The sequence below is a fragment of the Salvia miltiorrhiza genome, unplaced genomic scaffold (genome assembly GCF_028751815.1).
Source record: "Salvia miltiorrhiza cultivar Shanhuang (shh) unplaced genomic scaffold, IMPLAD_Smil_shh original_scaffold_305, whole genome shotgun sequence".
NCBI classification, from domain to species: Eukaryota; Viridiplantae; Streptophyta; class Magnoliopsida; order Lamiales; family Lamiaceae; genus Salvia; species Salvia miltiorrhiza.
The window spans coordinates 392,599-410,135 of NW_026651524.1; the positions used below are offsets into that span (position 1 = coordinate 392,599).

The 17,537-nt window shown below is 31.7% G+C and overlaps 1 protein-coding gene across 1 annotated transcript; it reads left to right on the forward strand.

Annotated features, from left to right (window-relative positions):
• The first annotated feature begins 5,226 nt into the window (after nucleotides 1-5,226).
• LOC131004031 (homeobox-leucine zipper protein ATHB-6-like) lies at nucleotides 5,227-7,381 on the forward strand. The gene is made up of 3 exons (XM_057930601.1): nucleotides 5,227-6,033; nucleotides 6,317-6,672; nucleotides 6,741-7,381. Exons 1-3 carry the CDS (start codon nucleotides 5,970-5,972, stop codon nucleotides 7,062-7,064), a joined length of 744 nt encoding a protein of 247 aa, XP_057786584.1. The 5' UTR covers nucleotides 5,227-5,969; the 3' UTR covers nucleotides 7,065-7,381.
• The last annotated feature ends 10,156 nt before the right edge of the window (nucleotides 7,382-17,537 follow it).

The following is a 17,537-nucleotide window of genomic DNA, read 5'->3' on the forward strand; positions in this document are numbered from 1 at the left end:
TCTCTTTCTGTATTTAAAAATCAATTTTTGGTACTTGTAAAGCCTTATTGGGACAGTAGTATCACAGTTTTTGGCAAATTTTAGCACAAAGGATGGACCTCTCTCTTATGTTCTTTTTTTTTTTTTTTGGAGTGGGGACTTCGGTTTTCACATGGGCACTTAAATATCAAGAAAATTATTTTCTATTAATAAATGAATCAATTGCATGAAGCGCGCAGCTAGTTAATGTAAATTGCATTTTTCTGTTTGTTACTATATATCACGGGGTTAGTTTAGTTAAGTTTAATGTTCATAGACATTAAATAAAGGCGAAATATATAAAACAATACCATATATAGAAAGTCCAAATTATTATTGTTATCGTCATTAGGACTTAGGAGCATGGGGGAATGTAGAAAATCCAAATTATTAAAAATCACATCTCAGAATGAGAAAATCCCCAACGCCCATAGTATTGAAGATTACACTTATTATTACTTCAAATTTTTATTAGGATCTAAAACCAATTGAAAAAATGATACCACAAAGTATTGAAAAAGAAAGAAATATTCCCACTTAGGCTAAATGAAAGTAAAAAGGGACTGCAGCCTATTTCTGCAAAGTTATTGCTTTCACTTGATTAGCTAAAAAGGTTATTTCTGAGCTATGCCAAAGCAAGAATCTGTTACTTTAATTTTGTAGTTTGTCATTTTGTTCATGTAACGTAGCATGAACATAGCAAATTAAACAATTATTCCAATAGATAAAAGCTTCGATATTTTCATTTTCATTGTAATGATTTCTGAGCATGCAAAATCCATAACAGTATTCGCATCTTCCATTTATAAAGAATGAGAATCAGATGTAATTTATATCGAGATAGATTCAGTAAGCAACATTTATAGATGGGTATTTACCGGTTCATTTTAATCTAATTCATTTAAATATAGTACTACTATATTATCTAAACAGAGAGTCGGTTAAAAACCAGATGGTCACACCTATAGGCTATAAGGTGCATGTCCTTGAAAGTTTAAGTTCTTTTACTGCACGATTTTCTGATCTCTAGGTTGTAATGATGTTGATTTCTCAATAATAAGATAATCATATTTTATTTCATGTTTGTATTGTACTTAGAGTTTTGGAGTACTCCAAATTGAGATAACTAGAAATCGTAGTTAGTGACGGGTGCGGACCCAATACGTGTAATTTCTTCATAAATCAATGTCATAATATTATACTAGTATGAATTTTATAACCAAAAAAAGAAAATATTATATGAAGTTACTACATTTAAGAATTAATTTGTCACAAAACATCTCTCTTCTGTTTTTCATGTTATGAAATTGTTACTAATTAATAAGAGATCGAAGAGATACGAATTTGCAATTGTGTGCCCTGTGCTTTGTATTTCAAATTAATGATAAGGAAACAAATTTAATTTTAATATAATTAACTAAAATATTAATACATTCATCCAAGGAAAATTTCATAAGAATCAGAGATTCATGATCAAAATCTATAAATGCATATTCTCAATCTAATTAGTAAACATGCAGGAAGTAATTGGTTAGCTTGAGATCAGGCATTCATATCTTTCCCATTTTATCACTATTAGTAAACATGCAGGAAGCAATTGGTGTTTGGAATATAAAATAATTAAGTATATATTATTAATTAAATTACTAAAATAAACCTACATTTTATTTTAATTTTAGTTTTTGGGAAACACCCCCCTTGGCTATAAGTAAATTTTCAATAATAAGGTAATACATAAAATAAAATGAAAATGAAATATTTAGTCCGATCAATATCTTTTAAGCAAAAGGCGAGGAAGGTAAAATATCTACATTTACCTATGAAGACATCAAAATCATTGATAAAAATAGATGGCAACGCACAAATGATACTATAAAAAGTTCACAATTGATAAATGATATCCTATTAAAGGTTACATTTTACCTTAATTTCCTTACACAATTCATAATATTCACTCCGTTTCACTCCAATAGGCTCATTTCTTTTGGGAACGAAGATTAAGAAAACTTACTTTTTAGTAGGAAAGTGATAGTAAAGTGGTATGATCTACACCAATTAAGTACAACTTTTTTACCCAAAAAGAAAAATGAGTCTATTAGAATGGGACGGAGAAAGTATATTGTAACCTAGCATATTATTTAATAGATTAATTATAGTTCAGAATCTGAATTTGATTGATTTATAACTTAACTTCATCAATTTATTTTTAAAATACTCTGAATTATAAATATGTATGATTATAATCTGGGTAAAAAATTCAAACGTTATAATTAATTAGACTTACTCGTAAAACATGTCTCGTGTCGTAGCTTCAGCATTTCGATAACTCAATTTGAGAATTATGTTTTATATGTGACCCTAACTAGATCTCCAACGCCATAACTTTTTTTTTACGTGGACCATCTCCTCTATCGCATCTAAATTGATCAATTTCTTTTCGACACAAAATTTAAGAAATTAATATTTAAATGTATTTGGTAATAAAATGAATAAGTGATTAAATATTTCCTTACTTATATTTATTCCATATAAGAAAATTGATCAATTTAATGGGGATAGTAAAAAAAAATATTGATTAACTTAGTTGAGACTCAAATTTTCTCTTTCTTCTCAATTTTTTCCACTAATTTTTTTTTTATTTTGAATCTTTACAAAAAATCATTACCTTTGATTCATGAAAAAAATATTCAATATAGATGTTAAATAAAAAATTACGATAAAATCTTTAATTTAATGTAAAAAATATAAAAATATATATTTGAAAATAATATTTTTTTTTTGTTTTTTTTTTTTTGGAAAAGTAGAGATCAGACTGACAAAAATTATACATAGATGTAGACCCAAAGTAAATATATCTAGAGGTTAAAGGAAATAACATCAAAAAAGAAATAAACCAAAACAAACTAACTATCAACATGATATATAAATCTAAAGTTAGGATAGTCAAGTTGATCCATCCTAACCAGAGCCAGAAAATAACGAGGAGCAAATAAAGAGTCCAAAGTAGTCAGCGCCTGGATCTGATGCCCTCTCCTAGCCATAAAGTCAGCAGGTCGGTTTCCCTCGCGATGAATATGAGTGAAACGAACACCCTGGTGCTGGATAAGCTGTCGGATCTAGAAAATAGTGTGACAGATACTAGCATGACTATGATGTCCAGTAGCCACGAGCAAACGATCGCTGCAACATCCAGCTCAACCCAGATATGAGCCGAAAAAGAGATAGCCAGCCTAAGACCCTCGAGCTGAGCCGCTAACTCGGCCTCAAAACTGAAAATAGCAACACATGGGGTGCAGAAAGCAATAAGGAGCGCTCCAATGTGATCACAAACCACTTCCCCACATGTCCCACACTGCGTTTGTGAGTCGTAAGATCCATCTGTGTTCAGGTTTACCGATGGGGACTCGAGGGGATCCAGCGCACCGTAGTGGAGTGCAAAGTCCTCCTTACCGGGGGGCTAGTGGCATGATTTAAAGTATCAAAATTGTTTATCGTCCTCATTTATCTATAAGTTGAACATTATACTATTTGTTTCATTTTGTTTACGTTTGTTGGTGACAAAATAAGTAGATACCATTTTTCTCTTTAAACAAATTTATATAATTCTTTAATTATAATTATTTTAAATTTAAATATTTTAAAATTATAGTACTAGTTTTTAATGCAATTAAGGAGAAGAAAATTTGTAAATAAAAATTAGTTATATATCCTAAAATTCTAATTAAAAATATTATATAGATTCGTTTAATTATGTGTACAAATTATTTATTTATTTATTTATATAAATATATTTATTGTTATATTTTTTTTATATTATTCGTATTTTTCCTGATTTTTAATTAATTTTGAGCTATTTAAATATGAATCTTTAATAATAATACAGTTTGAATTTTTAAGTGTCAAAAATTGTTTTATTGAATGACAACTATTAATTTTGTTGTATTGATGGTTTAGTATTATTTGCTCAAAATGAGATTGACCTAAATTATTTTTTTACAATCTATAAATTTTATTATTATTATTATTATTATTATTATTATTATTATTATTATTATTATTATTATTATTATTATTATTATTATTATTATTATTATTATTATTATTATTATTATACTCATTAAGTTGATATATTGTTATTATACACTATTTTAAATTAAACATTAATACTTAAATTAACGTAATATTTTTTTTGTTACCAACTAATCTAACTCATAAATAATGATATTTTGATATCTTTATATAATTTAAAATTTTAAAAATAAACAAATACTCCCTACGTTCACAAAAAATCGTCAATTTTTTTTTTTTACCATTTTGGGACGTTAATAAAAATCGGTCATTTTCTTCAAAACTTTCTATGAGATGATAGGCCTCCTTTATTCATTGATAATATAATTAATTATTTGTATTAATACTATTTTCTAAGTGAAATTCTTTTTCATTCACAATATTTTCAATTATTTTTATTAAAATTTGTATCGTTCTCTTTTACGATTATTTTTTATGAACAGATAGTGTATATTGCGGTCGCTGCATCGTATGGGTAAGCGTATTAATTAATTAATATATATACAAATTGGGAAGCCATGAATCGAACAAGAACAAGCGCCAACGTTGATGTCAGAATTATAAGTAACCCTCATTTTAATGGAGAGAAAAACTGAAAAGGAATGGGAATTCATTTACTTATTATACAATTTGTTTGTTATCCTGGAAATAAAAAATACTCCCTCCGTCCCAATAAAAGTGGCCACATTTCCTTTTTGGGTGTCCCATTAAAAGTGGCTACTTTCTAAAAATGGTAAAAGTTTACTTTAATTAAGTCAACAATTACTCACTAATTTGGTCAACAATTGTAGGCCACTTTCTAAAAATGTCAAAATTACTCACTAATTTGGTCAACAATTGTAGGCCACTTTCTAAAAATTACTCACTAATTTTGGTGGGCCACACTCAATTAAAACATAACAATTCCTTTCTTAATCTCCGTGCCCAAAAAAAAATGGCCACTTTTATTGGAACGGAGGGAGTAGATAAAATGCAGAAAAATCACTTCCGAGTTATACGGGGTTGTTCCATGCACCGACCACACGGTGGTTGCACCCATGATCCGCTGACGCCACCCAAATCCCCAAACGGCTCGCTCGGCTGGAGCCGCCAAGCCCCAACTCTTTTCAACCTCAGTTGCATTTGCCTTGAATTTGGGGTTCATTTCATTTGCTGACAAATAAAAATCCGAAAAGTTGCAAACATGCATCTAACCTTAGTTGCATCTCAACCATAGATCCAACCCTAGTTAGTTTTATTTAAACACTCTGAAAATTGTGAATGGCCAGCTGGGCAGTGAGACGGTCTACTGATCCACCCCCAATATTTTCTTTCTAGATCAACAGTTTTAGACTATTGTTGAATTTGATTGAGTAATCATGTGAAGAAAGATGGTAGAGAGCGAAGAAGAAAAGCAGTGCAAGATTTTGATTACTTGTGGGTTTGTGTAAAATTAAGTTTTTTATGCCTCTGGTTGGAATTGGGTTTTGAAGTTTGTAGCTTTTCTTGAAATTATTTCTTGGGCTTTGGGTTTGATGGGTGCAGAAGTAGAGAAGATGATAGTAATAAAAAAGGAAGAGATGGAACTGTGAGGACAGAGAAAAAGCTGCACAGTAGCAATTTTACATGCATACAAAACTGTGCTTCTTGGGATTGTTGTCTTTCATGGGAGTTTGGTTGCCATTTCTCATAACTCCCAACTGAAAACACCTTCTCATAGAAAGAAAAAAAACACACACACCACACACACTACCTCTCACCTCTTTAAAGTTCTAACCTCTCTCACTTTGACACACACTCTCACTCTCACTCTCACACTCTCCAAGTTGGTGGGTTTCCAAGAGAGATCTGAAATAGACTACTACTGTTAACTGTGTGTAAATTTGGGGTATAGCGATCAAAGAATGAAGAGACTCAGCAACTCTGATTCCTTGGGTGGTTTGATGTCCATCTGTCCCAACGCTACAGGTGAAAAAAAGAGGAGAATAAATTTATTCCATTCTGCACTTTGTTATTTATAAACTGTGTTTTTATGGGATCATATTATTACAAAACCTTTGGAACAAAAAGAGTCCATGTTTTCTTGTCCCTATGATTTATGATATGATTCTTGCTGAAATCGAGACTCATTTGTTTTGTTGCCACTTTTAGTAAGATTTATGCTCCCCTGTTTTCAACCAATCCCTGTCTCTGAAGCCTTAGCTTTAGGTGTTGTAGATTTGAATTTGATAATGATGGTGTGGTGTCTCAGAGGAAGAAAGCAATAATCCGATGTACGCGAGGGAGTTCCAGACGATGCTGGAGGGTTTGGAGGAGGAGGAATCGGGGCACGTGTCGGAGAAGAAACGGAGATTGAGCGTGGATCAGGTCAAGGCATTGGAGAAGAATTTCGAGGTCGAGAATAAGCTTGAGCCGGAGAGGAAAGTCAAGCTGGCTCAGGAGCTCGGTCTGCAGCCGCGCCAGGTCGCCGTCTGGTTCCAGAACCGCCGCGCGCGCTGGAAGACCAAGCAGTTGGAGAGAGACTACGGCGGCCTCAAGGCCAGCTACGACGGCCTCAAGCTCAACTTCGAGAGGCTCCAACGCGACAATGAATCTCTACTCAAAGAGGTCAGAAAATCACTCATTCAAATCAATTCCCTTACTTGCTAAACTGATGATTCTGTTGATTGAAGCAGATTCGCGAGCTCAAATCGAAGCTCAACGGAGACGACGAGGAGAAGACGAGACTCGAAAGCGAGATCGGCGGCGCCGAAGCGGAGATGGAAAATCCCGAGGGCGGGAAGAAGGAGGAGGCGAGTTGGCCGAAATTCGGCGACGGATCGTCGGACAGCGATTCGAGCGCGATCCTGAACGAGGAGAACATAGGGTTCCAGTTAGGGGCGCCGCAGCTGGTGAAAATCGAGGAGCACAATTTCTTCGGGGAGGAATCGTGCAGCACGTTGTTTTCCGACGATCAACCGCCGTCGCTGCCCTGGTATTGCAATGATCAGTGGGATTGATGACGGCCAAATTTTGTATAGTAAGTTGAGATTTGGAGCGTGTAAAAAAGAAAAAAAAATGAAAAATTCAGTTTGGGTAAAATGTTGTTGCTTCAAATCAAGAAAGAGAATAAGGGGTGGGTGGGGTTCCAGAGTTCACGTGGGGTTGTGGGGAAGCAGAGAGAGAGAGGGGAGCGTGTGGGGAAGGGTGAAAAAAGGATGTTTGCAGACTGCAGAGGACTAATTTGACTGGATTGTAACTCCTTTTTACTGCAACAATTTCACCGGGGACAATACTACTTTTACTGCTGTTATAAATAGTTTTCGTCTTTTATCAAGGCTCCGTATATTTTGATAGAAAAATATATTTACGTTCAATTTTCAACATTATCAGATGTTTATAAATTATAATGATAAAAAAATCTCAGGACAATGTGAAATATTTTATCAAGCAACTCTTTTTTATTTTTTTTCACTCTAATTTTAAATGATATTATCCTAGGGTAGGGTAAGAGTATGTAAATACTCACTCCGTCCACGAAAGAACTTCCTATCTTTTCTTTTTGGGACGTCCACAAAAGAACTTCCTACCTATTTTTGGACTATACCCCATCACTTATAATCCTCTTACTTTTCACTTTTCACAACTCTCAATATTAATTATACTCCCTCCGTCCCGTTAAAGTTGGCAACATTCGTTTCGGCACGGAGATTAAGAAATTGAGTGTTATATGTTTTAATAGAGTGTGGCCTACAATTGTTGACCAAATTAGTGAGTAATTGTTGACTTAATTAAAGTAATTTTGACATTTTTAGAAAGTGGCCTATAATTGTTGACCAAATTAGTGAGTAATTGTTGATTTAATTAAAGTAAACTTTTGCCATTTTTAGAAAGTGGCCTACAATTGTTGACCAAATTAGTGAGTAATTGTTGACTTAATTAAAGTAAACTTTTGCCATTTTTAGAAAGTTGCCAACTTTAGTGGGACACCCAAAATAGAAATGTTGCCAACTTTAATGGGACGGAGAGAGTAACACATTTTCACCACTCCCAATACACTCAATTATCTTTTATTTACTCTCAATACACTCAACAATATTTTTTCTTAAAACTCGTGTCATTCCCTCCTACGAAGTTCTTTCATGGACGGAGGGAGTATTTTTTAATACTTTCTCATTTTTGGTAAACATAGAATAAAATGTGAAAAAAAAATACTCTCTCTGTCTTTTTTAATCAATTTTTTTTTTCATTTTTTCTTATTCATCTTTTTAATGAAAATTTAATAATTAAAATAAATGCATCTTCTTTATAATAGGATTAAGCCTTAACCTACATGGCACGCTTAGAATTGTTTCATTTCAATAATTTACCATATATAATTTTCATCATTTATTAATTAATTAACTATTACATTCCATATAAAGATTCATTAATCTTAACAAATATAATTAATAATAAATGTATAGATAAATTAATAAATTTTATTATTTATTTTATCACGATAAAAATTAATCTTACTAAATATAATTAATAATAAATGTATATAATATTATTATTATTATTATTATTATTATTATTATTATTATTATTAACTTACATATAATCTAAATTAATAAATTTTATTATTTATTTTATCTCGATAAAAAATAGATTCACATGTCTGACAAGAAAAAAATTATAATTTATACTCCATCCGTCCCACGAATCTCGACACGTATTCATTTTTGGGTCGTCCCACGAATCTTGACACGTTTCTAAATATAGTAACAATTAGCTAAACAATAAGAGTTCTTAATTACCTTTCTCTCTCCTACTTTTATCACTTTATTACCTTTTATCTCATACTTTATCACATTCCCTCTTCTACTTTATCATTTTTATACTCCCTCCGTCCACAATTTAAAGCCTCACTTTGGTGTAGGCACAGAGACTAAGAAAGCCGAAAAAGGTGATGTGGATGAAATATAAGGGTAATTGACTAAAGTGATAAAGATAGTTGACTAAAGTGATAAAGGTGTTTTGAGTGGGTCCACTAGTGATAAAGTGTAGTAAATATAGAATATAACAATGATAAATGTGTTTTAAGGTGGGTCCATTAGTGACAAATGGTAGTAAATATATGAAAAGAAGAAGAGTAAAAAAGTACAAAAAATAGAATAGGGTTTGTGGACAAATAATTAAGAGCAAGTAGGGCTTTAATTTGTGGACGGATGGAGTACTTTATTACATACACACTTAAAACACTAATCTACAACTCCTTAATTCCCGTGCCGAAATCAAACGTGTCAAGATTCGTGAGACGGAGAGATTATACAATAAATGATTTTAAATGAATTTTAGTGATTAGATGTATATTTGTTATTAATTTTATATTTCTCAAAAGCGTATATATTATATGTATATGTTTTGCAATATATTATATTGTATGAATATATATATATATATATATATATATATAATATTTATCTTCTTCATTTTCAATAAAATCAATTTTGAATTGAGTTTGAATTGAGACATGCCTGTGTATGTAAATTATAAACGGGTTCGGTCAGTGATTTACATGTTTCAATAATAAGGCACAAATTCTATAACTTGATTACTTTAAAACAAAATCTTATTTTATATCTATCAAAATAATTAAAATTTTATTTCATTTTTTATAAAATATATCCGTACATTTTATTTGTATAGAGAAGAAAAATATATTTTTCATATCTAAAAACTTTATTTGTTTCATTTTCGTCAATAATAATAATAATAATAATAATAATAATAATAATAATAATAATAATAATAATAATAATAATAATAATAATAATAGATAAATTATGAAATTAGTAATGCATAAATGAAGAATTTTGATAAAGAACAATAGAGGATATGATGTTAAAATACATTAGAAATCATCAATTATGTATTAAATTTTATAATAATCTCAATCGAGTGAAGAGTTCATATAAATCACCTCATTTCATATTGATTTTTTTTTATAAGGTTTCATTACAATAAGACTTATACAAGAAGAAGCTCTTGCTCTCCAAATTAAAAAGAGTGAAAATTTAAAATGCCCTATTTCTTAAGTTATATGTGAAAAATGTCATCTTTTATAAACATAAGCATTTTATGTCATATTCTTTAAATACCCTTTGATTTGATGGATTTGCTTTGTTTTTTGTGCAAGTCTTACACATATGACTGATTTGTTGACCGATTTGACAGCTATCAGTCATAAAAGTCAACGATTTGATAGCTATGAGTCAAGAGTACATATGACCGGTGGATGGCTAGATCATGTGTCCGCCCGTGCGGACACATAATTTCATCGGACGGACACATGATTTTACCGACCGGACACATGATCTGGGTGATAAATCATGTGTACGCCCGGTGAAATCATGTGTCCGTCCGAGCGGACACATGATCTAGTTCACTCACCGGTCATATGTAGTCTTGACTGATAGTTGTCAAATCGTTGACTTTTATGACTGATAGCTGTCAAATCGATCAACAAATCGGTCAAATGTGTAAGACTTTCACAAAAAACCAAACAAACCCATCAGCATCAAAGGGTAAAATAGGTACTTCACATAATTAGGGCATAAAATGCATAAATTTATAAAGTAGGGCATTTTTCATATACTCCACAACATAAGGTATAGGGCATTTTTGCCTATTAACACGATTAAAAATCTATATTTAATTGACGGAAAGATTAAAACTAATACAATTTGAATTGCTCCAAGCGAGATGATTTTTGGAACCCAATTAAATGATAATACTCACAAGTTGAATTTGTTATTTCAAACTCCAAACGAGATGATTCTTGGAACCCAATTATAATATTTGAAGCTAATAATGCATAAAAGTTTGTCAAGATTTTTCAAGTTCCATACAAAATGATGTTTACAAGTTAATTACTCCCTCCGTCCCATTAATCAAGTCCCCTTTCTTTTGGGCACGGGTATTTAAGAGACTAAAATTAAGAGTTAAATGGTATATTGAAAAAAGTTACTGTTACTTTAATTAAGGCTCTAATACACCGCCTGTGCACCACCACCACCGCCTGTGCACCACCGCACCACCACAGCGCACCACCACAGCCGCCAGAACAGTAAGCCTTACCAACCAAAACACCACCACAGAGAAATCAAGAAATGGAAACCTTTCAATTTCTGAAATAGTCAACAACAAAAATAATTGAAAGGGTGGAGGCAAGCCCTAATCGTTTTGGGCGAAACAACAAAAAATGGAAATCTTTCAATTTCCTCTCTGCAGCGGCCGACGGCAAGAGGTGGTGGGCGAGAGCCGGAGGCGGAGGGCAAAGGCGGCGTTGGAGCCCGCGGAGGCGCGAGGCGACGGAGGCGTTGGAAGCGGAGCAGGAGGATGGTGGAGGCGGCGCAGGAAGATGTTGGCGAAGACGCGAGGCGCCGGAGGTGCCAGGCGGTGGAAGAAGGCGGAGGGCAGCAGCTGTTGCGGCAGAGGCGGCGTTGGAGCCCGCGGAGGCGCGAGGCGGCGGAGGCGGAGCAGGAGGAAGGTGGAGGCGTCGCAGGAGGATGGTGGCGGAGGCGCAGGAAGATGGTGCGAGGCGGTGGAAGGTGTTGGAAGCCGTGGAAGGTGGAGGGATTGGAGGTGGTGAAAGAAGAAGAGGAGAGAGGGGAGTGGGGGCGATTTTCAGAGAGAAGAGAGGAGAGAGAGAGTGACAGATCGGTGGGTGGGTGGGTGGGTAGGTTTTAGGGTTAATTAAGTTACTAATTCATCCCTAATTTTAGCCAAAAAAGGAAAGGGGACTTGTTACATGGGACGGCTCAAAAAGGAATACGGGACTTGAATATTGGGACGGAGGGAGTATGAAATTAGAAGCTCCAAATCATACAATCTCACAAGTCAAATTTGATTTTTAAATCTTCAGATAGTGATGTTAAAAAAATTGACGCATAAAAGTTCATTTTTTGTATTTTAAGGTCTAGACGAGATGATGCTCAAAAGTCTGGTGTTCAAACATTAGATGTCGTCTTTCGGGCTTTAGATGATGATACGATCCTACAGGGTGATTCAGACGAGATGATGCTCAGATAAAATAAAATCTTCAATATTGACCTTTTTCTAAAATATTACTCATTCCGTCCATGAAAGAACTTCCTAGGAGGGAGTGACACGGGTTTTAAGAAAAAATATTGTTGAGTGTATTGAGAGTGAAGAAAAGGTAATTGAATGTATTGGAGTGGTGAAAATGTGTTATAATTAATATTGGGAGTTGTGAAAAGTGAAAAGTGAAAAGTAAGAGTAATTATAAGTGGTGGGGTATAGTCCAAAAATAGGTAGGAAGTTTTTTTGTGGACGTCCCGGAAAGAAAAGATAGGAAGTTCTTTCGTGGACGGAGGGAGTATTAAATAAAAATTTATATAAAAAGAATATTTATTATTCTAACAAAGAATATTTATTATTCTAACAAAATGTTAACATTTAATTGAGGAATATGATTCAGATTAATATAATTTCAACTATATTACCTTAAATTAAATAAGTTCTTGGTTCTTTTTTCTCTTTCTCTTTTTAATAAAATTTAATTTAATAAATAAATTTAAAAATAATTTATGTATAAATAATTATTTATACAAAAATAATACTCCCCGTCCCCCAAAATTATGCATGGAAGTTTGTAGTAATGATAGTGGAGAAAGGGTCCCACAGTGAAGAAATTGTTAAATAGATTATGAGTAAATAATGTAAGTTAAAAGAATAAAATTGTAAGAATTATATGTGGGATATTGTCTAAAAATATAGTAGGCATAATTTTGGGAGCCGTATCAAAAAAAAATACATAATTTTGAAGTATGAAAGGAATATCATATAATTCAAATAATAATTTAAAATAATTTTCCGTCGATGGATTACGCACTAGTCCTAAGATTATACTGCTAACTGAGTTCACGGGAGACAGAATATAATGACAATATTCAAATTGGACCTTTTGTAATAATATACTGCTAACCGAGTTCACGGGAGACAAAATATAATGATAATATTCAAATTGGACCTTCTATAATAATTGATGGAGCGTACCATCTAAGGATTAAAAGGTCATGATTTAGAATCTGACCAACATAAGATGGAAATTTAGATTTTTCAAAATCACATTTTTTACGTAGATTATGTTTTTAAAAATAACATATGTATTTACTCTATTTGTCTTATTACGGTTGTTCTGACATTTTTAAACACAGAAATTAAGAATAAAATGTAAATTAGTTAAATGTAGTATCGGTTGGTCTTGGGAGCGACCGTCGCATACTATGTGGCGGGTCCGCCCCTGACCCGCGCCCCAGATCCAAAACCATGAATCCTAAATTATTACATTTGTTTATAATAATTGTTACTTTTAATATGCATGAGATATATATTTGTTCGCACAAATGTATACTTATATAAACATAAGTATTTATCTTCATTTAATATAAAGTATTATATTCTCTAAATCCTAAACTCTGTAAACTAAACCCTAAACCCTAATACTCATTTACTTTTAATAAGCATAAGATATACATTTGGTCACACAAATGTATACTTATCTTAATATAAATATTTACCTTCATTCAATATAAAGCATTATAAATATCAATAATTACTTTTTTCTTATGATAATCATTATTTGATCAAATAATAATGTAATTATTTATGCTTATTAAAAGTAATCATTGTTATGTAAAAAGTAATATTTGATATGGAGAATTGTAATATTTCAAAAATATTATATTAATTGTAATTATTGTTGTAATAAAAATTAATTATTGTTATAATAAAAAGTAATTATTATTATTATTACAAAGAAATATAATACTTTTAAAACATTACATTTTTCACAATATTGATATTAACTACTTATATTAACATAAATATACATTTATGCGAACAAATGTATGTATTATACTTATTAACAGTAACAGTTATTATAAACAAATGTAATAATTGGGATGTAATAATTAGGAGCGCGGGTCAAATTCACGCGGGTTAGGATTCCAGGTCAGAAGCACGGGTTTGGGGTGCGGGTCAACACGTCGCACGACTGTGCGACCGCCGCACCCAATAATTGGTGATGTGGTAAAACTCATATTTTTTGAAGGGTTTAATAAATTTTATGGAAATTGGACAATGATAATGAGATAAATCAAAATGACAAGTGAGACAACAATAGTAGGACTGAGGAAATATTTGATGTATATAGTCTTTACATTCAAGCGGTGCGAGTTACTGTCTGTAAACAGTAAGGTCTGTTATAAAATCTATCCAAATTAAAGTGAAGTGTCAAATACACTTATGAATGTTGATTTATATATATATATATATATATATATATATATATATATATATATATATATAGGGTGCGGTTATAGTGAGAACCACATTTATCGTGAGAACATAAGAACCATTAAAATCAATGCATCTACTATATAAATTAATGCATTCGCTATTAAATTTAATGCATCCGAAAATAATAAATTTTTTGCTCCTTTCAGGATTCGAACCCAGGATCTGCATTCATCCACCAAGATGATGCATCCACCGTAGATCTTGATGATCGAATGGTTTAAAATGGTTCTCTGTTCTAATTTTATTTAGTGGTTCTTATTTGAACCTCTCCCTATATATATATATATATATATTCTGCAAAAATTGTTACACTTTTCTTATACAAAAGTACATGTGTTAAGAAAAATGTACAATAAAATCTATAAATAAAATTATAAAGATAAAATATACTTCCTCCGTGTCTTAAAAGTATGCGACGATGTGGATGACACGAGTTTTAAAATTATTAATTAGATAAAAGTGTATTGTAAGTGGAAAATGGATCTCACTTTGCAAAAAATATGAATAAAAAAGTAAAAGAATTGTGGTGAGGTAGTGTTCCAAAATGAAAAGTGCATGTTTTTGTGAGACGATTCAAAATAACAAAAACTACATGGTTTTAAGAGACAAGGAGAATTATAGAAATGGAGATTCGAAGTGGTTATGTCTTGCTTGGTGCGTGCGCCCTTCTCTTGAAGTGATGTTGTGGATATTTCTTAAGCTTAATGTTTTCTTTACCCTTTACCCCCATCAACTTAATCTAATAGTATCTACGGGTTGGAAATCGTTGGTTTCGGGCTTGAATCTGCGGTTCACGGTTCATTGACAAGGTGAACCATAACCGGCCCGTGAAGAATTCTGAAATGTCCGATTCCGAGCCTTCTGGGCCAGGCCGAAAAATCGGCGATTGAAGAGTTTTTTATTATTATATATATATATATATATATATATATATATATATATATATTTTGATGTATTGTGTATGGTTTTCTTATTAAATTGCATTATGAAATTTTTTATTATTGAATAAAGTTAAGACAAAATACAATAAACTATAGTAAAATGAAATAAAATTTGTATATTTATTGAATTCAAAGTTTAAAAAAAATTACAACTTACATGTACCAATAAATTACAATCTTCATAATTGAAATTACAATATTGAATAAGTGAACTAAACTTACTTAATTAAATTAAGGTTTCTAAACTATTAATACTAACAACTAATTCTAAAATAAACTTACTATACTGATGAAGCCGTCGTTTTAGCTTTGCGCAAATAAATTTGTCTTGTGCCCACAATTACACTAGTTAGTGGCAAATTCAGGGTCGAATCTACATGGAATTTATTGTAACTTTTTTTTACAACAGTGTCACTACTAAAATAGTTGAAATCTGCTACCTGCTATGGGCTACTCTTGTTGGCCAAAACAGTAAATAAAACTGAACTGTAAATTAAAAGACAAATAAAAGCTGACTTGGACTTGACCCCCTTAAACATGAACATTACTCGGTCATAGACTCATAGGTGCATTCCCACTGGCCACCGGGTCCTCACTTAAGTGAAGTGACCCGGGTTCGATCCCTCTTGGGAACGAATTGGTGATTGGAGATATAAGGTGGAGTTTGGTGAATGGAGAGATAAGGTGGTTCTTGGAGTGGATGGGGAACTAACTACTAACATCTAACATGACTTTGACCGATCAAAAAAAAAAAAAAAAAAAAAAAAAAAAAAATACTCATAGGTGCATTCATATTCACTACATGCATATATCAATAGGTTATAGATCAAAAGTAATAATGCCCCCATTGTCACGCATCACGCACGCCAAAGCCCTCAATCCAATGTTTTTTTTTTCAGTGTATAAACCCCAAAATTATCAGTTAATAGATTCAACTATCTTGCCCATAAGCTCTCCCTACTATGGCCTCTCGTTGAAGGAGTTATACCCAGAAAGCATTAAGATTAAAAAAAACTCAATCCAAGCTCTCGTATGGGCAAAACTATGGATCGTGACTCCAACACCAGTTGTACTCTTCGGCGGCTGAAATTTCTTTCGCCGTAATATCCAAATTTTACTTGTGGTCAAAATCTTTTAACTAATTAGTGATCTGTTAATTAATCATGTTGTCCAAACCGTTTGAATCAAACCTAATATAGCAGGAACATAATCATGTTGTTATTAGGACCAATTAGACCTCTCGAATTTTAGTATTTTTTAAATTGTTAAAATTTACAATAAATTTATGACTTTGCTCAATGATATGAATTCGTGATTCAATGTTTAAATTTCATAAACGATGAAATTTTATGTTTTGATTTTATCATTTTCAAAACTTGGAATAAAAATAAAAGTCTGTTAAGTTTTTTTCGTCGGGAAAACATAAGATTGAAAGCATATTTTGAAATTTGGGGGAATCATGTGTATATATTTGCTAAAGCGTTATTCTACATTTGGTGATGTGAGCTTCCAATTCTTTTAATTAGTTTTGTATTTGGTGAAAGAGATGTTTTAAGAATTTTAATGATTTAGTACACTCGATGAATTTATTTGTAGTATTGTATTAATCAATTAAAGTCGGCCTGATCATGACAAATATAGTTAAATACGTCGTGGTAATAGAGAAAGTGGTTAGCTAATTCGTAATAATTAAATTAAGGTAAAAGTAGTGTAATTACGAAAAGTATGACGTAAGTGGAATGGTAGATAAGATTAATAAAATTAAAGAATAATTAAATAATATATTTAATTTAAAAGATAAATAATTATTTAATTGTATGATTATGATTAAGATGCAAGTCGAATTATTTATTATGGGCAAATTATACAAATCAAACATTAATTTAATTTCATTGAATTACTTTATCTATCATACTTTATAACTCAAACTATAACACCTTCATAAAATTGAATAAATGATATGAGGCATCCACAAATATGGTCTCTTTGTATTTGGCTAATTTTATTTTAAAGAGCTTATAAGTTTCAATAGCTTATAAGATGTTTCAAGAGCTTATAAGATGTAATTTTTAAAGAACTTATAAATTTTCAAAGTATTTGAATAATTGTGCTTATAAGTTAGAGAGAGATTTTTTTGCTAGAGAGAGTAAATATTTGTTAGAGAGAAAATTGAATAGAGATAAA

Coding starts and splice junctions, on each gene's coding strand:
- LOC131004031 (XM_057930601.1), top strand. CDS start 5,970: ATGAAGAGACTCAGCAACTCTGATTCCTTGGGTGGTTTGATGTCCATC. Junction 6,034..6,316: donor CATCTGTCCCAACGCTACAG/GTGAAAAAAAGA, acceptor GTGGTGTCTCAG/AGGAAGAAAGCAATAATCCG. Junction 6,673..6,740: donor ATGAATCTCTACTCAAAGAG/GTCAGAAAATCA, acceptor TGATTGAAGCAG/ATTCGCGAGCTCAAATCGAA.